The sequence below is a fragment of the Tamandua tetradactyla genome, chromosome 9, assembly GCF_023851605.1.
Source record: "Tamandua tetradactyla isolate mTamTet1 chromosome 9, mTamTet1.pri, whole genome shotgun sequence".
Classification (NCBI taxonomy): domain Eukaryota; kingdom Metazoa; phylum Chordata; class Mammalia; order Pilosa; family Myrmecophagidae; genus Tamandua; species Tamandua tetradactyla.
Genome location: NC_135335.1, coordinates 100,226,247 through 100,247,237, shown reverse-complemented (window position 1 = coordinate 100,247,237; position 20,991 = coordinate 100,226,247). Strand labels below are relative to the sequence as shown.

Genomic DNA, 20,991 nt, shown 5'->3' with positions numbered 1-20,991 from the left:
GAAAGAGATGTACGTATTCACTGTTGGTAAGGAAGCTAAGAGGTGCGGCTTCTGCGAGAGCAGTGTGGTGGTTCCACAGCAGGCCAAGTATAGGGTTGCCATATGATCCTGCAATCCCATTGCTCAGTATCTACCTGGAGGAACTGAGAGTGGGGACACAAATGAACATTTGCGATGGATAGAGGTGGCCTAAGGATACAATGACTGAGGAATGGAAAGGGAAACTGTGGTGTTTACATGTAACAGACTACTGAGCCACTGCAAGAAGGAATGACGTTATCCTTAAGGACAGTATGTTGAATGAAATGTCTGAAACAAAAAGACAAATATTATCATGCCTCACTCATATGGACCAATTATAATTTACAAACTTGGAGAACTGAAGTGGAGAACAAGGGTTATCAGGTTGAGGCCTATTGTACATTCCTAGACTGTAAACTCTTACAACAGGCACATATATTCAGGAGTTGTAACTGTTATTTCTAAATTCTGAGATACTGAGCTGTTTGGATATGACCTAGATGTTCTCTGAAACTTCATATATTTATATTACACCTGAGACTCAGAATTAGAACACTTAAGATACCTTAAAGTAAGCATTACCTCATTTAGCAACTGTTAAAAAATCTGAAAAAGGAATCAGACTTCAACAAGAGATATCATTGTAGCCGATCTGGATAGGACTAAGGTAAATCAGAATACTGGGTAAAGGATCATATGGCCCATATTTTCAGACTTCAACTTCTACACGAGACCAAAGGCATAGATGTTTGTTTGGTGCAAAATTTGTATTTTGGGTAGCGCATTACCTAGTTAACTTGTATAGTCAATTTATTTCCACCATTACATGGAATCTTGAATAGGGCATGAGATCTTGTTGGTTTGTACAGTTTAGGGTGATGTCCTCATATATCCCAGAGTAGCAGGACAGAGAATAAAAAAGTATTTGCAAAGTTCCCTTGTGAAGGCTGGAGAGAAAGGAGAAAATATTTAACTCCCCCATCATGGGAATTCCTAATATGCTTTCAAGTAGTGGGGACAGCCAATTCAATAAGCTGAGCCCTCGATCTTGGAGTTTGACCCTATGAAACTTATTCCTTCAAAAAAGAAGAGCTAAGCCTACTTATAATTAAAGTCAGCCCTAGAGACCCTCTTTTGTTGCTCAGATGTAGTCTCTCTCTCTCTAAGCCAACTAGGCAGATGAACTCACTCCCCTACCCTCTATGTGGGATATGACTTCCAGGGGTGTAAATCTCCCTGGCAACTTGGACCTGACTCCCAGGGATGAGCTGGAATCTGATATCATGGGATTGAGAAAACCTTCTTGACCAAAAGAGGAAAGAAAGAGAGAAATGAGACAAAATAAAGTTTCAATGGCTGAGAGATTTCAGAGTCGAGAGTTTATCCTGAAGAATATTCTTAGTCATTATATGGATATCCCTTTGTAGTTTATGGTGTATTTAAGTGGCTAGAGGGAAGTACCTGATACTGTTGGTCTGTGTTCCAGTAGCCTTGATTCTTGAAGACAACTGTATAACTGTATAGCTTTTACAATATGATCCTGTGATTATGAAAAAGAAAGTATTTAATATAACTAACAATTTTTACTGCTTTATTAAGGGCATTTGTAGGCAAAAGTGGCTCCCCCCCCCCGCCCCCGCATATAGGATGCAGTCAAGAATACAGTGGTACTAGTTTGGTACCAGCGCCTCCATTCATGCTGAGGTGAATTGCAGTTTTACTCACAATCACTTTTGCACCATCCATGAAAATGTCAACCCAGTGAAAAGGGTAAATAATGTGGTAGATAATTGTGAAAAATGGTTTTAATCTCCTGGACTTCCTGAAAGGGTCTTGAAGACTCCCAGGATCTGGGACCACACTTTAATATCAGCTTGATATTAGCATACTTAATTCTTTCTTCTGCTCTAAAGTATGTAGACATTACTTATACAAAGCCTCGGTTCTTTTTTCCACATAATAACAACTGTACTTTCTGTGCTTTTTACCACTGAGCCATGAGTCTATCCCCAAAACGTGGTGAAAGGGCCCAAATTAGCACTTTCACACTATTCTTGGGTAGCTGATAGAGGCCTTGTTGGTGTACTGTGTATAACCTCATTTCCATGAGTTCCAATCCAACTTGCAACTCTTAGTACCTTGAATTCTTTGCATAGAGGCTTTCTGGCTGTTGGAGCCTGCTCTGCTTGGATGCCTTGGGCAAGCTGGAGGAGCTGGGAAATTAAGACCCTCCCTCCTCTACAACCTTCAGCCAACCATTAATGGGGAATCCATTGATAAAGACCCTAATTGTTTCAACCTTAGTGCCTAAGCTCTGGCTATCCACAGGAGTAGCTTGCTTGATAGCTCTATTTTTGTGGTTCTCTTTCCTTAACGTACCCACTCTGTCACTATTGTTTCTTGGATTTACCTCTCAAATAAATCCTGCTTCTGGGGTAATCCAAAATAAGGCAGAAGCTATTTGTTTCCTTTTCCATGTTTCCTTTATCTTACAGCTTTTAGGAGAGGGAGAAACTTCCTTTTTTCTTCCCCATAGCATTTTGTCATGGTAAATTTTTAATGTATGTTTTAAGAAGCTAATTTCTTTGAAGTCATGCACTTAGGCATATTTCCATTATTGCATAGGGCATTTGTTTATTCATTTTTTTTTTTTTTTTAGCATGGGCAGGCACCGGGAAGCGAACCCAGGTCCTCTGGCATGGCAGGCAAGCATTCTTGCCTGCTGAGCCACCGTGGCCCACCCTTATTCATTTTTTTTGTTTGTTTGTTTTTTTTGTTTTCAGCTTCTTTTTTTAATGCAGTTTTATTGAGATACGTTCACACATGAAACAAACCATCCAAAGTATACAAACACTGCATGACAGCATTATCACATAATTGGCCATATAGCCCCATGATTAGTTTTAAAACATTTTAATTACTCCAGAAAAGAAATAAAAGTAAAAAAGAAAACCCAAATCCTCCCATACTCCTTTTCCATCCCTATTATTGGCCCATAGTAATGGTGTTGTTTATTTGTTATTGTTGATAAAAGAGTATTAAAGCATTACTGTTAATTATAGTCCATAGTTAGCGATAGGTTCTACATTTCCCATACACCCTCTATGATTACTTTCTTGTAATAGTGCCATTCATTTGTTCTAATTCATGGAAGAACTTCTTTATATTTGTACAATTAATCACAGACATTTCTACCACACTTATTCATTTTTAAGATTTATAAATTCTGGAGGATTGGCAGTTTGGGTCTGGGGGAAGCTCAGGCATGGGTAGGTGGAACTGTCCACTGCAACTGCTAACAGACAATGAATAGTAGACAAGTCACTTCAGAAAGGCAAGCCAGCTATATTCTGTCTTCATACTAACTAGCCAATTACTTGTGTCCCCAACTCAGACTTCATATTTCATGTTCATTCTCTTCACTGTGCCCCACCTTCCACTTGTTCCTAATTTCTTTTTAGCTTATATTTCCTTAGCCCATCAGAATGCCTTTCTTCCTCTTCTCTCTAACATCAGTATTAACCATTCTTTAAAGCCTATGGGCAGCACATCTCTTAAGGACACATTCATTAAATAGATCACTTGGTCTATTCCCATTCCATTGGAATATCTTATTCACTCATTGGGAAGCAGTTCCATGTTGTGGAGAAAAACACATAGTCTTTGGAGTCAGATAGTTCATGCTTTGAATCCTAGATCTGTCACTTATTAGCTTTAGACTTGTAGAAAAGTACGTAGCTTTTCTGTCCCAATTTCTTCATCCATTAAATGATAGTAAAGAGTAAAGGGTAAAATGATATATGTATATGAATGCCTTACAAGGGTAGGTTAGGTGTGGTGGTGATAAATATATATTACTAATCTTTTGTTTCCTATGTGGGTGTTCATAGCAGATCTCACAGACCATGGAGTCTGAGGATTTTGGTCTCTAACTCAACACTGTATCTACTGTTCCAGTAGTGGTTCCTTAATCATACAGACCAGATTTTTGTTTTACGTAAAGAAGTCACCAATATACATTTTCTTTCTTTTTTTTTTCATCATTTAGAATAAAGTGTTTTCTGATTTCTTGAAAAGTAAATAGGGCAATACACCTCCCTCAGAGAACTTCACTTTTAGTCTTCTTTAATTTTTATTTTTCACTTTGTATTGCCCATTTAGGTAGGGTTTAATTTGCTTTAATATATTTTAGCTTATATATTGGGGGACTTAGGTATGCATGTCCTAGTCCTCATGAATTCCTAAAATTCAGTTTTTTAAATAATATTGAGTCTATTTTATAGAAGATGAAAAGAATCAAAGGAACCACCAATCGGAAAGTTTCCAAAGATGGGAGAAGTAAAAGGGAATTTAAAATTGTTATTTTTTCCCCTTCTTCCCTCCTCCTCCCTCTCTCTCTTTCTTCTCCTCTTGGAACATATTTTCCTCATCTTGGAAACCATTCCTCATAAAGTAATAATAGTGAGGTGACATTTGTTCCCATGCTGTACCCTTTGTTAGGACTTGAAGACATATTGGCAGTTCAGGTTCTCCAAAACTGGCTTAACCCTCTATCCATAGTTTCTGGGTCTCCATCCTCATTAAGATTTTCAGAGAGAAAACCCCTTCCTTTACAATTTCTTAAAGTTGTGGTAAGAGGACTGAAAGAGAAGACAATCTAATCTTTTCATTCTGACTCTCTCTGCTACCCAAGGAGGCTGACAGCAGTGGCCGGCAGCCCTCACCCTGGCGAGCCTGTAGCAGCGCTCTTTGACAGTGGCCTTCTGGGAAGCCATATTTGTTCAGGATAGCTGGCAACCAGCCCTTTTTCAGCAAGGCTCCTTCTTGATGGTTGTCCTGATTGGCTTTCCTTTCAGAGATAGGATTAGATCCCTGTAATTGCTCTTGTTTTACTGTTTCTAGCAGTCACTAATGTCATAAGTCACTTATGGAAGTATCTTGAGAATCACTATCTGATATATGTGGACATCAGCCACATGTGGCTTTTTAACTTTAAATGTAAATTGTGGGCCACGGTGGCTTAGCAGGCAGAGTTCTTGCCGCCATGCCGGAGACCTGGGTTTGATTCTCAGTGCCTGTCCATAACAAACAAAACAAAACAAACTTTAATAAAGTTAAATTTTGAAAATTCAGTTCCTCAGTTGTACTAGCCAGATTTCATTTGCTCCATAGCCACATGCAGAGAACAGGTATAAAATATTTTTGTCATCACAAAAAAATTCAATTGGACAGAAATCAGAATTTCCATAGAGACGACTCTGAGCAGCAGTTTTTATTGTTGACACCTGTAGGATCCTTATCATTTTTTAGTTCATTGTGTCTATCTTTCAAAGAACAACTCTTTAAAGAAATTTATCCATAGCCTTTTATTTTAGCATAAGGGACCTTAGCATTGCGACATTGGTTGCAAATAACTAAATAGTCTTCTAAAATTGTCTCACATAATAAAGATTTATTGTGGTCACACAATAAGGCCGCCTTAGTATAATGTAGATGGTTGGATCTGCTACCCAGCAGTGATCTTAAGGACCCAGGCTCTCATTATCAAAAAAACAGAAAACGACAAGTACTGGAGAGGATGTGGAGAAAGAACCACGCTTATCCACTGTTGATGGGAATGTAAAATGGTGCGGCTGCTCTGGAAGACAGTTTGACAGTTCCTCAGGAAGCTGAGTAGAGAATTGCCATATGGTGTAGCAATCCCACTACTAGGTACATATTCAGAGAACCTGAGGGCAAGGACACAAGCAGACATTTGCACACCAATGTTTCTAGCAGCGTTATTTGTGATTGCTAAGAGGTGGAAACAACCCAAATGTCTTATATATATATGATGGAATATTATGCAGCTATAAGATGAAATAAAGTCGTGAAGCATGTAACAAGATGTTGAGGACATTGTGTTGAGTGAAATTAGCCAGAAACAAAACGACAAATATTGTATGGTCTCAATAATATGAACTAACATTAAAGAGCAAACTTGGAGAATTGAAGTTAAGAACACAGGTTATCAAGAGATATAAAGAGGGCAGAGATTGGACAGTTGGTGCTGAAGGAATACAGATTGCACATCAGGACTCGTAGATTTTCAGAAGTAGATAGCACAATACTACCTGATTATAGCACAGTAATATAGGTACACTGAGTAAAGCTGAATGGGAGTATGATAGAGGGAGAAGGGCTGGGGGCATGTGTGAAACCAGAAGTAAAGATAGAGGATAAAGACTGAGACGGTGTAACTTAGGAATGCCTAGAGTGGACAATGATGGTGATTAAATGTACAAATAAAGAAGCGTTTTTGCATGAGGGAGAACAAAGGAATGTCAGTATTTCAGGGTATTGAAAATAACTGGGGTATATAGTCAAAAGTAACATTATAACATACTCTCACTGAATGTAACAAAGGCATTATGCCAATGCTAAATGTCAACAGGCGGGGGGTGGGGGAAGTGCATGGGAAAGGGGTATAGACTCTTTGTGGAAGAAAAGAAATGTTTTCAGATAGAGTATGGTGATGAAGGCATGTCTGTACACTTAGGTTGGATTGTATGATATGTGAATAAAATTGTTTAAAAATGAACAGAGAGAAATAAGTGCTAGAGAAAATGCTAAGAAGGAAATGTGCCTATTCACTGTCAGTAGGGAAACTGAAAAGTGCAGCCCCTTGGAGGGCAGTGTGGTGGTTCCAGAGGATGCCAGAGATGGGGTTGTCCTGTTATCCTGCAACCACATTGCCCAGTATATACCTGGAGGAACTGATTGTGGGGACATGATTGGACATTTGTACGCTGGTGTTTATGGTGGCAGTGTTCCCCATCCACAAGGAATGGAGTGGACTAGGGGTTCAATGATTGAGGAATGGAAGGGGAAACTAGGGTGCATACATACAGTGGACTACTGAGCGGCTGCAATAAGGAATGAAGCAACTAGGTGAATTAACCTTAAGCACTGTATGTTGAATGAAATGTCAAAAACAAAGTCAGATATTATCTTGTCTCACTCATATAGACTAACTATAATATAAAAACTTGGTGAACTGAAGTAGAGAGCATGGGTTATCAGATTGGGGCCTGTTGTAAAGGGTCCTAGGCTGTAAGCTCTTACAGCAGTCACATATATTCAAGGGTTGTAATGTCATTTCTAAATTCTGAGATATTGAGCTATTTGTTTATCACCTGGTCATTCCCAGAATCTTTGGGTATTTATGTGACACCTGAGACTCAGAATTAGAGCTCTGAAACTATAAAGGTCAGCAGTACCTCATACAGGAACTGTTTAAAAAGTTGAAAAAGGGATCTGACTTTGAGTACAGATATGAGTGAAGCTGATCTGGATAGGACTAAGGTAAATCAGAATACAGGATAAAGGATGATGTCCATATTTTAAAACTTCAACTTCTGTGTGAGACCAAAGGGATGTTTATTTGGTGCAAAATTTATGTTTTGGGTAGTACATTTCCTAATTTAACTTGTATGGTCAGTTTAGTTGAACACCTTAAGTACATGGAATCTGGAATAGGATGTGAGATTTTGTTGGTTTGGCCAGATTAGTATGATGCCCCGATATATCCCTGAGCAATTTGGGCAGTGAATAAAGAAGTATTTGCATGGTCCTCTTGGGGTATTAGGGACAAAGGGGGATGTATTCATCTACCCCATTTGGAGAATTTCTGATATTCTCACAAGCAATGGAGGCAACCAAATCAAAAGGCTGGGCCCTTCATCTTGGAGTTTGCCCCTATGAAATTTATTTGTTCAAAGGATAGGCTAAGCCTACTTAAAATTAGGCCTAAGAGTCGCTGCCAGAGAATCTCTTTTGTTGCTCAGAAATGGCCTCTCTCTCTAAGCCAACATGGCAAGTGAAGTCCCAACATAGCAAGTGAACTCACTACCCTCTCCCCCTACCTCGGACATGATTCACAGAGATGTAAATCTCCCTGGCATTGTGGGACAGAAATCCCAAGATGAGCCAGGATCCAGCATGAAGGAATTGAGAAGGTCTTGACTAAAAGGGGTAAGAGAGAAACAAGACAAAATAAAGTTTCAATGACTGAGAGATTTCAGTCCAGAGGCTATCCTGGAAGTTATTCTTAGGCATTATACAGATATCCCTTTTAATTTATGGGGTATTGGAGTAGCTGGAGGGAAGTATCTGAAACTGTTGAGCTGTGTTCTAGTAAATAGCCTTGATTCTTGAAGTTGATTGTATATAGCTTCTACAATGTGACTGTGTGATTGTGGAAATCTTCTGTCTGATGCTCTTTTTATCTAGGGTCTGAATAGGTGAGTACAAAATTATAGATAAAAAATAAGCACATAATAGGGGGGACAAAGTTTAATATAAATTGAGTAGATGGAAATACTAGTGGCCAATGAGAGGGAAGGGTACAGGGTATGGTATGCATGAGTTTTTTTCCTTTTTCTTTTTGTTTCTTTTTCTGAAGTGATACAAATGTTCTAAAAAATAGTCATGGTGATGAATACACTACTATGTAATGCTATTGTGAGCCAATGATTGTGTACCATGCATGTAATGTTTGTGTTAGGACTTATCAATAAAAATATTTTTTTAAATAATAAAAATAAAAATAAAAGACCCTGGGCTATTTTCTTCTTCCTTAGTTATGTTTTCTTGTGCTTCTCTCTTTACTGAGATGCGAAATATCTTCCAGAAGCTCACGAAGACCCTTGGTTAGTTCTTGTTGGCAGAACTGGGTCATTTGCCCATGCTATTGAAGACTGGAAAAATGAGTGTCTCGCATTTTTAACCTATATTGTAGTAGGCTGGCTCTGCTGATAAGGAAAGTGAGCACTCTGAAGACAGATTTTTGTGTTTTGTTTACTATTATATCTAGGATTGTGCCAGGTACTTGGTAAATTTATTCAGTGAACGAGTGAATGAATGAATAATGAGAGATATTATTGAAGTCCATAATGTTCCCCAGAAATGAACCTATGCATTGTGTTCTACTCCTTTCTTCTTCCTCTCACTTCTTAATAATGTAATACCTTAAAGCAGACATCTGGCTGTTTGGCTCTCAGAATGAGTTCTTAGGTTCTTACCAAGCGTTCCTACATAGCCTTTAGTTAGGGCAGTATGTAACTTTTGGTAATTAGGACATCAATCCCTCTACTAATAAGAATACCTCTTATTTTTTAATCTAAATGTGCAAAACATAAACCATGCTTGAGTTTGCTGTTAATTTTATTTAACAATTGTAGCATAAGTGGCACCAAACAATTTTCGGTCTTTAGAATAAGAGGGCTTCAGATTCCTATTAGGTGTGTCTGGTGTTTGTTACTCCATTTGGATTTGGTTTATGGGTTAAGAATGTTGGCATTTGGGCATCAAACAGGTGTCTCTGCCCTTCCTGTTATGTTCACTTTCAAAGCAGCTGGGTTAATGATACATCAATTTCTAATTTAAATGTAGTGACTAAACCGTGGCCCACTAAGCTGAACTGAACAACTGTTTACCACTCTTCCCTGCATTGCTGGTTTCCTTTGCCCTAATCTGGGTTTAGGCTGCTGCTGACTACACACATTGTGCGGGAATTTAGAATTTAAAATTCCATGCTTAGTGTTTGTGGTGAAAGTTAGAAATGCTAAGACTGGGCATAAGACTATGTAGTAGGAGATAAAGAAAAGGCCCTTTTCATTATTAATAATAATGTATTATTCATGTATTATCAGGTAAGAGACATTTTTAAAATTTATAGCGTTTCTTTTTGGGTTTGTTTCATCCAAAATGTATTTCCAGGTAGATTTTGTGTTCTGAAATGTGACAGATGAATATAGTTTCTCTTTGAAAGAGATGACTGCATGACTTGGACTTTCAGTGTTGTTTCCAGTAGACAAACCACGTTAAAAAAATGCAACCAGTTTTCTTCTCTGTGTACTTAACTTTCTGGGCATCATCTAATGTTGTGTTCTTTGATAAATTTACAGGCGTCAATGTGATTAGTATTATTTTGGCCGGGTTTGAGGGTCTGAGTTAAGAAGAATAATGATTTTCTAAATATCCCTTATAGAACCTAGCTTAATGCCTGGTACAGCACAGGTATTTAATAGCTGTTTATTGAATTAAGTGGTTGGGAAATATTTTTGCATGTATTCCTAATCTGGCCATTAATGTGTGTAGGTTCTTAGGGACTTTTTTATTCTAAGAGGTTCCATTTTTTTCCTCCTAATTTATGTGGTAGTAGAGTTCTTTATTTGGTCTCATTGTCCCTTGGGTCAATGATCCCTTATTTCAAGCTTCTAGACCTAAATGTACTTTTAGGTGTGTATCTTTGGGCAAGTTTCCTAATATTTTAGAGTCTTGTTTCCTTCTTGATAAAATAAGGATATCTCATGAGACTATCATGGGTAAATGAGATAATGCATGCAAAATACTGAGAACAACCAACATCTATGTCAGAACTAAACTTGTTCAATTGTAACAAATCAGCTATGTATACAAAAGTTCAACAAAAATCATCAAAAGCATTATGTGAGCATTGGCTCTGGCATTTATGGTAAAAGAATATTGTATATATTCTTATATGAAAAGTGTATGCTACATACCCTTTACATTTGTGAAATTTATAATAAACTTGTATAATTACATATGCACACGATATCTTTGTTGTTCTTTTAAACATTTGCCACTGGGTAACACTGCCTCAATTTTCTCCCTTCAGCTTTTAGATAGTGTCTGGATGTTGCCTATAGTAGATGCTGTTAGCCTCCCACCCAGAGTTCCTTCCCTGGGCTAGTACACCCATTTTCTAGCTGCTGTGGGTGTTGGCTACTAATGACTCACACCTGTACCCTCCTCCAGAGGCCTGCCCTTGGCTGCTGGGAATTCAACAAAATCTATTTAGGAGATTATGAGGTCACAGCATGGTTAAACACCACTCTTCTCCATGAGTGGCTATGAAGACACTGAAGACCTCTTCGGTGACTATGAAGAGGTATAACAGCCAACCCTCTTGCCCCTGGACTGGGCAACCTCTATGGTTCTGTCTATGCTCTGGAGCTCCCCGTATGATCAAGCTGAGCCTAGATTTCTGAAATCAAATCTTTGCCTAGCTTCTCCCCCCTATTCTATCTTGCATTTTTCTGCTTTCTCCTGATGGTGCTCCCTCTATAAAGCAGGCGAACAAGAAACCCCATCTCAGGTTCTGCTTCTAGGGAACCTAACCTAAGATGTTGCTAATTCCAGTACCTCTGTTGTTTTTTCAGTTCTGCCATCACCTATGGAACTAACTCCCTATATTAAATACTCTCTGGTTTATATCTCCCTTCTTGTTTTGTTTTGTTTTCTTGCTTGGACCCTGAATGATATGTAGCAACCTGCTCATATCCCATGTCTTTGTGCATTTAATGTTACTCAATCTCAAATGCTCTTGACCTGTCATACCTACTGAGTTATTTCATTAGAGTATAGTAGAGAATTCCCAAGGTTTAGAATCCAGAAGCTAGGTTCAAAGCCTGAATCAATTATATTTATTAACTAGGGACTTTGTAATGATTATATATGAACTATTCACTGTGCCTGGAAGATAGTAACTGCTTTTATAATCTTTGGTTTTCTCTTCTATTTCTCCCTGAGGGATATGAGCATCTCACTGTCATACAGTGGCAGGTTGGCTCTCCAGGGAGAAGAAAAACCCTAATTTGTAGCATTTGCTGATTTCCATGGTGAAAATATTCCCATTGTTGTCCAATTTCAAACTACTAATGTGATATTACTGAATATAGCGTCAGGAAGAGAGGCACAAAATTGGCTGTTGCTGGTTAGTAGATGCCAGCTCATTCTCTACTCTTGGTATCCCTAACACTTGGCACAGTTTATCAAACATAGAAGGTGTATGTTCAATAAATGACTGAACTATAGTTATTAACTGGTTATGACTTCATGATGTACAATAAGTCGATGAAATTCCTTGATGTGTTTTTTCTTATATAACCAAATATATGCCCATACCTCCCGTCTCACCTCCACCCACCCATATGAATTGCCCATGCTATTCATGAAGCAGAGTTTTAGTGGTTGTTATGAGGTAGTAGGAAATGCCCATGTCTTCCCTGAGCAAGTTGTTTACTTACTCAAGTGCAAATCCCAATTTTGAGATTTTCTGAATATAGGACAAGAAATCAAACATTCAGCTCTCTTGACCTCAGTGGCTTTTGAGGTTCGTTCTTTCCTAAAGGTCTTTCCTGCTCTTAAAATTCATAAAACCTAATCCATATGCAATTTAATTTCTTAATTCATTCTTTCAAAAAACTGCATTGATCTTTATTTATACATTGTGCTAGATATGGAAATACAAACAGGAATAAGATGTGGCCCATGCCCATGAGAATCTCAGTATCTTTCTTTTAAACATATGGTCCCATACAGAGCATGAGTATGCTTATTACCGTTTATTCTTCCCCCTGGATTATAAACCATAATGGGCATAAACAGTTGTGCCAAATGCCAGTGTTTTAACCCTTCACAGATTCTAGTACTTTGACATGTAAAGTATCATGCTAATAGTTTTAACTCTTTAGATGAAATTAAGTAAGGCTGTACTGATCAGTAAGCAGTTCTATTAGAAATAATCACCAAGTATAATGCTAATGGTATGGAAAGAAGCCTGGATGAACATTGAGTTTAAATCTTAGAAGTACTTATTCTGGTTCTTTTTCACATATTTTGATAAAAAAAAGTCATGAAGATTGGCTCTTAAACTTTTGCATTTTCCTTCATATCTCACTATTGACTCTTAATACCTTCTCTATTCTCATCCACCTTGTTCGCTGCCTTTTCTGAGTTCCTGTTCTACTCTGTACCACAGAGTTTAGCACTTAATTTTTTAAAGCTACATTGTTTCCAGTAGGAACTGTCATTTGGGAACATTCTTCAGTTGCTGAAAGCTATTTTTAAAAAGAGAATTTGTTTTATTTTTGACAGGGGCTGATAATATCCGGAAATACTGGAGCCGCTACTACCAAGGATCTCAAGGGGTAATATTTGTATTGGACAGTGCCTCTTCAGAAGATGATTTAGAGACTGCTAGAAATGAACTGCACTCAGCTCTTCAGCACCCACAATTATGCACTTTACCCTTTTTAATTTTGGCCAACCATCAAGACAAGCCAGCTGCTCGCTCAGTACAAGAGGTATGTCGTATTAATATGACAACTCTGTCTTCCTGTGTTTGTTGGACTTTTGCTGCCACATTGAAATGTGAAAAGATGCATAAGATCAGGGATATACTGATTAAGCTATTTTCAATGTGAAACCCTAGTTTTCTTAGAATGTAGGAAGCCTATACCAATAGCATAGATATCTCATATATTTTCATACCTAAATCCACTTGGAGAGCATAGATTGTCTTTTAACTGCTTAGCAAAAGTTCTATCTGGACATTTTTCTTGTGTATTTTGAAGGGCTAAAGGGCCCGGTTATTTAACATGTTTTTTTTTTTTCAGTCCAACGACTTAACTTAGTTCATTCTCTTCTTCTCCAGCTTTTTAAAGAATGCATCATGTGAATTACCATACATCTTTGCATTCAACTGTTGTATTTTGTCCTCTTAAATGCACACTATTGACAGGAAACAGTGGGTCCCATTCTGCAATCATCCTGGTTGAAAATTCATGCCTTATCTTGCAAGTTCCATGCCACTAAATATGGGCCCACCCTTTATCTTCTTCACTGAATTTTTCCTAGGTTGTATTTTTCCTATGAAAGCATGAGACTAATTCTGGGCAAATCATCAGTGTCTCATTCAGCAGAGCTTCTGAATCATGATACTGAAGTAATAAGATATAGGAATAGTTTTAAAACTTATTTATAGTGAATTATAATCTTGAGTACAGTATGATCAAACCTTTTGATGTATTCCTTACACCTGTAACTTTCAGGATGTGTTTTTCAGAAAAGTGTATGCTCACTCAAATGACTTTGGAACAAGACGATTAGTAGGAACGTTTCCCTTTGGCAGAATTATAACATGTTCTAACGCCAGTCTTCCCCCACATTATGTGTATGACCCATGGGCAAATAGCTTTGTTCTTATGCCTGGCTTCTGACTTGTAAAATAGGAATAATGCAATTTATTATTATAAGTGAGTGGGATTAATTTAGATAATTTACTTTGAAGTATAAAGTACTAAGTAGAAGAGGTACCATATGTAGAGTTTTCGTTTGAGTTTCAGAACAATAACAAAGAAGGCAGAAAGCCCCTTATTAAGCAGACAGAGCTCATGCCTATCTTTAATTGTCTCATTCAGCATTAAGTGCTTAGCACTTTTTTCCCTTATAGATTTTGTAAATACCTTATAAATAATATTAAGTAATTAAGATGAAAATAGCAATAAAAATCCATTCAGGGAGGCATTAATGTGCAGATTTTCAGCACTTTAATTGTGGTGCCTTACTGAGCTCTTCTTAAGACCTCAGGCAAATCTTTTAATTTCTCAGCATCAGTTTTTCTGTTTATAGAATAGATATAATAATATGTAATCATGGATAGTTATGAGTATTAAATTAGTTTATGATTATAAAATGTTTTGCTGAAAATGCATTGTTACTTTGGCAATTATTGTGGAAATAATAATACATAAACTATATGTATACATATATGATATGGTATGGATATACATATATAATATAATACGTGATATACAATAATATAATACAACTGGCATTATAACTTAAATCACTTCATTTGAGTAATATGTAATATCTGATAAGTTTTTTTTTTTTTTTTTTTTGCTTTTAAATTTAAGAAACTATCTATTTTCCTTGGGTATCATTTGGTTGCTACTTTCTTTAAACCTAACATATAACTCATGGTAATCCTCAGTAAGAAGTAAAGACTGTGACATTGAATAAAAGAAGCTTTTCTCAATTAATTGCTTCTGGGTTTGTCTTGCGTGTGTTGACTGGCTATTTCCTGTAGGAAAAGGGCCAATATCTTTTTTCTCTTTCTGTTTATGAAAGTGTTGGAATTCATCTTTTAGTAAGGCAGAGGCTATGAATATAGAGTAGTCACAGATACGGTTTGAAAATGATCCCATACTTTTGTATGCTTGAATGTATGTGACTTTGCCTTTCCTTTTTGTTTATACCCAGTGTAAATGAATTTTCCCCAAAATTATTGCTGGTAATAGAATTTGCAAATAGCAGCTTGGGGACTGCTTTAAGTAAAGCGGTTTCCTTATGATTTTATAAATGCACATCAAACAGGTGTATGTTAACATTTTAGACTGCTTGTAATGGGAAATATGGGTAGATTGTTTTATAGTTCTCCTTGAAGTTTATGGAAACATAATGAAGTGCTCATACTTACTTTAGGATTGGCAGAAAGAGGAGCTTCTTTTTTTCCCCATTGCTTAAAACAATGCTGTTTTTCTGTAAAGTGGATTATAATGTCAGGAATATTTTAAGAATTAATTTAATGCCTTATTGTTAGATAAAAAGGGAGATGTGAAAATGAATCTTAAACTTTTTGGATAAGCAATAGCCTAAAGTGGTTGGGGGTAGGTGCCAGTAGAAGAGGGGTAGAAGATTGAAGGTGAGCAAACTCACATGCTACTGAAATATGTGTAGAAATATTCATTTAAAAAATATTCTTTCTTTCATTGTCATAAAGGGACATTGAAATGCCCTGTATCTTATGCATTTGCATCCACTAGTAAGTATGCTCTTTGTGGAATTTTCAAACGCTCTGAAAAATACCTGTGAATTTTGGGCAAAATTCTGTTTTTTTTCAGAAGCAAGGAAAACAGTGTACCAAAAAGCACTGAATGATTATTTGATGCAGTTAAAAAAAAAAAGAGTCAGAAAAGCTCCCCACAATGAAATAGTTGCATTCTGTGCTTAACACATCATGCCAAAATTGTGTGCTTATTTATCCCGTTACTGGAGTAAAACCAGGAATTCACTTGCCATTTAATGAGGATATCAGGATATTACTGACTTTAGAAGCCAGTGAAATTCAAAGAAGCCAGCTGAATTTTCATCAGGATCCCATAAGAGGATGAAAATCATCAGGAAGTTGTACATTTATTCCCCTTCTTTGTGTGAGTGTTGATATGTTTGTGTAGATCACTGAGTTAAGAAAGGAAGACAATGGTTAAAATTACTATATAATACTATGTAACCCACAGACAGAGGGCAACATGCCCAGTTGTTTTGTTGCCCTTTCAAAATGCAAGTGGAATCTTGCACATTGCATAGTTTCCCTTTCTGTAATAGACCTGGTAAATGACCTGTGTTTAACTCAAAGGAATTTTAAGAGTTTTTTATCCTGAGAATTGATAGTGAAACATACATTTTTAAACAAATAAACCATTCTAAAAAAATTATCAAAACACTAGGAAAAAGAACACCCTTTATATACTGTCTGAAAGCCAAGCAATTCTTGCAACAGATGTTTGTTGTATTCACTTTGGGGAGGTGTAGTTACCACAGTTTTCCAAAATTTACTCAAATCAAGTACTTTTCTCTATAGAAAACATACTATAAAATTATGTCAAGTGGTCCACATGATTCATCAGGGAAAATTCTGGTCAAATTTAAATGCTAAAGCTCTAAAACGAGAAATCTTAAGGGTAAAAGGTTGGGTTTTTTATTTGTATTGAATTGTAATTGTATCTAATTTATTTTATAACTCCCATAGGAGAGCATACTTCAGTTCTGAAGTTATTTAGTAGATGAGGAGGATTTTATGAGAAGTTAAGTTGATGTAGTAGCCAATAAATGTAATCCTCTTTTCCCTTTACACAGTTGCTGATTGTGATTCTTTTACTTCCTAGCTTTTTTTCATCTTAGTTTTGTTTTATTGGGTATTACCATATCTTGTAAAGACAGCATATTTTGTTATATGGAAGGAGCAGTCTATCTTTTCAGCAGTGTCATCTGATACAATGTCCATATTCCCAATCCAAAAGTATTTAACCTTTTTAGAAATAGTACATCAAAATCCTGTTAACTGTTTGTTGCATATTAGAAAAAATGTTAATTGAAAAAGTGAAAACTGTGAAACAGATTTTTGAAGGAGAATTATAAGGTCCAATAACTGTATTTATAGGATTGTTTGTTCATGTTTCATTAATTGTAGTGTGGAGAAATCCAACTCCTAAGTTAAGATATCTACATAAAGTTAAAATTTGCGATTAGGCCATTTCTCTGGTGTTATATATGAAAAGAAGAGGATTTAAACGTGAAAAGAGGATTTGGTGGTATTTTTGTAATGACATAAGCATTACTAGCTATTTAAAATCATGTTTTGTCTGGGGATATAAATATTCAGATTGTTTTGGACAATGCATTCAATATTCAGAGTATCATGAACAGTTTATCTAGTTCTATAGACATCTTCTGTAAGAGGGTGCTAGTGTGTATTTTTGTGATATTTAATTGTTACCTTTAGCTAAAGTTACTCCTTGTTGATAGGTATTCATTTCCAAATTGTGCTATTTCTTTTTCCTCCAGAGGTTCAGAGAGAGTTTTGAAGGATTGAAATTTTTGCACAATTTTAAATAATTAAAATATTAATAAATGTAAATTTTATTTATCAATAAATAAAATTGAAATTATAAAATAGAAATGTAAATAAATTTCTTGATTTAAATTTTTACTTTATGCTGATATAATAATAGAGCAGTTCTTCTTTTAATATCTCTATGATGTAGTGAATATTTTCTGTCTTTACATGACAAGTCTTTTGTTAGAGAATGTAAAACATTGTTTAAACCAGGTGAAACACTTTGCTTAATTGAATATTACTTTCAGTATATGTAGAGATACATGTGTTTGTAAGATGCTCATTGCAAGTGTCATATACTTAAATCTTAAGATTCCTCCAAGTATCTTGACCTGCCTCTTGGCAGCATTCTAGAATTCTGACTTTGATTTCATATAGTGCAGTGTACATACCTTTTGTGTGAGAAGTTTGAAAACTCCCTTATGGGACATATTCTTATTTTTAAATGATATAAGAGATACAAATTATTTTCTGTCCATTCCTTACAGATGTACTCCTTCTAAACACTGTAAAAATTTATTCTTGGGGAAACAGTGAGAGGGTTTGAAAGTCAATTTTTCACTGACTGACTAGTAATCTCCTGAAAATGTTTACTAATTTGTAAGAGAAGCTAAAATAGCAATCATTTCATTAGTTAGTTACTAAAGTATAATTATTTTAAGTATTTTAAAAAGCAATTTTTAGCTCAGAATACTAAAACATCCAGAATATTTTATTTATTGTATGTTCAAATACTTTGTCCTCTTTACACGCATTCGTAGAGAAAGTGAACTTGTGTATTTAATTTCACTGATTCTAAATCTATGCACCTTGTTCTCACCATTCTTCTCTTAAAATATCTGGGTTTCTTGTAGTCACCAGACAATTTTTTTGAGCATGTGCCAAGTCCTCTGAAAACAAATAAAATTCCCATTTAAAAATATGTTACCAATGAAAGATCCTGTCTATCACGAAGATTATTTAGGTGGGGTAAAAAAAAGTAAAACATTTCAAAATACAGCCAGGCATATTCAAAAAAAGGATTCATTATGTTTTCTTTCCCTTTCTACATTCTTCCTTATATTCAGTCGCATTCTCTTCTTCCTTTTATGCAAAGCTGGCAAATTTTGAATCCTCTTTCAATTCTTACTCTTTCCACATCTGAACATTTCATTAAGACTCTTCCAGGTATCTTGACTTGCCTCTTGGCCACATTCTAGAATAGTGGGGGGTTTTTTGTTGTTGTTTTGCATGGGCAGGCACCGGAAGTCGAACCCGGGTGCCCGGCATAGCAGGCAAGAACTCTGCCTGCTGAGCCACAGTGGCCCATCCTAGAATAGTGTTTTGATTTCAAACTTAGTAGCGTACACACTGAAAGTGTCCTTCTGCCCCTACAGTACTCAGAGCTTCCTTGTTGTTTGAACCCCCAGATTTCCCTACTTTCCCTATTCCTCAACACAGAGGATAAGAAAGCAGTTCCCACCTACTTTTCATAATATCTGTAAAAACAAATGCTATCTTCTTATTTCTTTTGCAATCAAGTAAAACTCCACAGATATTAGATGTTGATATGCTTCATAATTGGATTCGCTTTTCTCACTCACACTCATCTACCACTCAAAATTCCTGTTTCCTTAGGAAGACCACCTCAGAATTATATGTCACATGAGTAATTCCTGAATGCTGGTGGCTGAATTAAGTGCCCTCTTTCTGACTTCCCAGGACACATAGGGCTTACCCTAATATTAGCATGAAACTTACCTATTAATTTTTCTGTCTATCTCCCAAGATTGTAAGCTCCTTGAAGGGTAGCAATGAGGGTTTCTTATGTCTCTGTGCTCAATATATATTGGTTGACTGAAGACCACCTGAGTCTTACTACATGCTTTCCTACTTTCTTCAAGCCATTGACTTTATCTAGATTTTCTTACCATCTCTTTACCCAGAAATAGTCCAGCCTTTCTATTTCCATCCTTTCATATAAAATGTTTCCTTTTCATCGATACCAAACCTGACCTCTGAATATTGCTCATGAATCTCACTTTTCATGCATCCTTACCACTTTAATTTTTTTGTAGTTTTAAAAAACTTTAATTTGTTAATTTATTTACAAAATTGTTTTCATGTATTTTTATATACTTACATTTGTGTTTGTGTTTGGGAACATCAGATAACAGCATACCTGATTGCCCTTTTTTTCCCAGAATCCCTTATAGAGAGTGGGTGGCAGGACTTTTTTTTTATGGTTTTTTAATAATTGCCTGTATTTTAACTGTATGGAGTTTATTTCATTTGCTAGCATCGCAAACTTTTACTGTTTGTTTTTCTTCTGTAGATTCTGTGGGATATAATAAAACTGTGTGGCAACATAATTGAGATGGTTTTAAACCAATGAATTCAATGAAATAAAAGCACATTTAGCCTTTTAAATTATGAAATTGTTTACTAGACTAGTGTAATTTAGAAAGATTTCTTTAATTCTAATATTTAGCACTATTTCTTATGTCCTTAAATATTTTACAGTACTGAACCATGACTAATAAAGTTAGAGACTAATTATATTCAAACAATATTACTTTTCTTAATCTGGGTCTTTTTTGAAACACTGTGTATATGAGTGGTTGGAATGGCAAAATTCATCCTTTATTTCAATTTTGAATTTTTCTAAAAGTTACTATTTTATAAACTCTTATTTAACCAAGTCAGTGGATGATTTTGAGGCAAATATGTATATGGTACCATTTCCTTGGAACTCAGTTCCTTTCATTTATATATTTGCAGAAGAAAACTCAGTCACTGTACATTCCATAGCTTATAAAGTTAATAATATATTTGTTAAGTTACATTAATTTGAAAATAGACCCATAGTTAATCTTAGTAAGGTGCTTTGAAGATAAAAAGCACAATAAGTGTTGGTTATTATCATTATGATAATTATTATCATTATTATTATTACATAGTGTCTGCTGAAAAATGCCCTTGGTTACTCTGACGTGGCTGAGACTAACGGGGGGGGGGATTTTATTCAGAATAAGGATTTGAAACAATATGCTAAAGACTTATGATTTTTTAAGAGATCATAAATCTTATGCTAATTCTCTTCACCAAAGAAAAATAAACTTCCTGGTGATTCTGTAATGCAGAAGCGGTGGAATTCATTTTGAATAGTTTGAATGTTTTCGTAATCTCTAAAAAGATATGTCTGAGGAGTAGGAATATAGGTCTTCTTAAAAGGTTCTAAAAACACAGCCATTGATTTCAAATAGTAAAAAAATATATATCTCTTAACTATTTCTTAGATGTGTAGAGCTCAAAATTATAATTTAAGTATTAAAAAGAGAGTAGAGCCTAATTATAGGAAGAAAATGCAAAAGCTCCACTAACATTACAAAAATGAAAAATTAAATCTTTTGATAAAAGAAATAAAATAAAAGATATTTTGATAAAAATAGCTCTAAATAATT

At 35.8% G+C, this 20,991-nt stretch overlaps 1 protein-coding gene across 3 annotated transcripts in view; it reads left to right on the top strand.

Moving 5' to 3' along the window:
* Positions 1-20,991, top strand: part of ARL15 (ARF like GTPase 15) — a 500,112-nt gene that overhangs the window by 261,077 nt on the left and 218,044 nt on the right. For all 3 annotated transcript variants that reach the window (XM_077117135.1, XM_077117134.1, XM_077117132.1), the window contains one exon: positions 12,964-13,172. In XM_077117135.1, the coding sequence (XP_076973250.1) occupies positions 12,964-13,172 (209 nt within the window). The remainder of the gene's footprint in view (positions 1-12,963; positions 13,173-20,991) is intronic.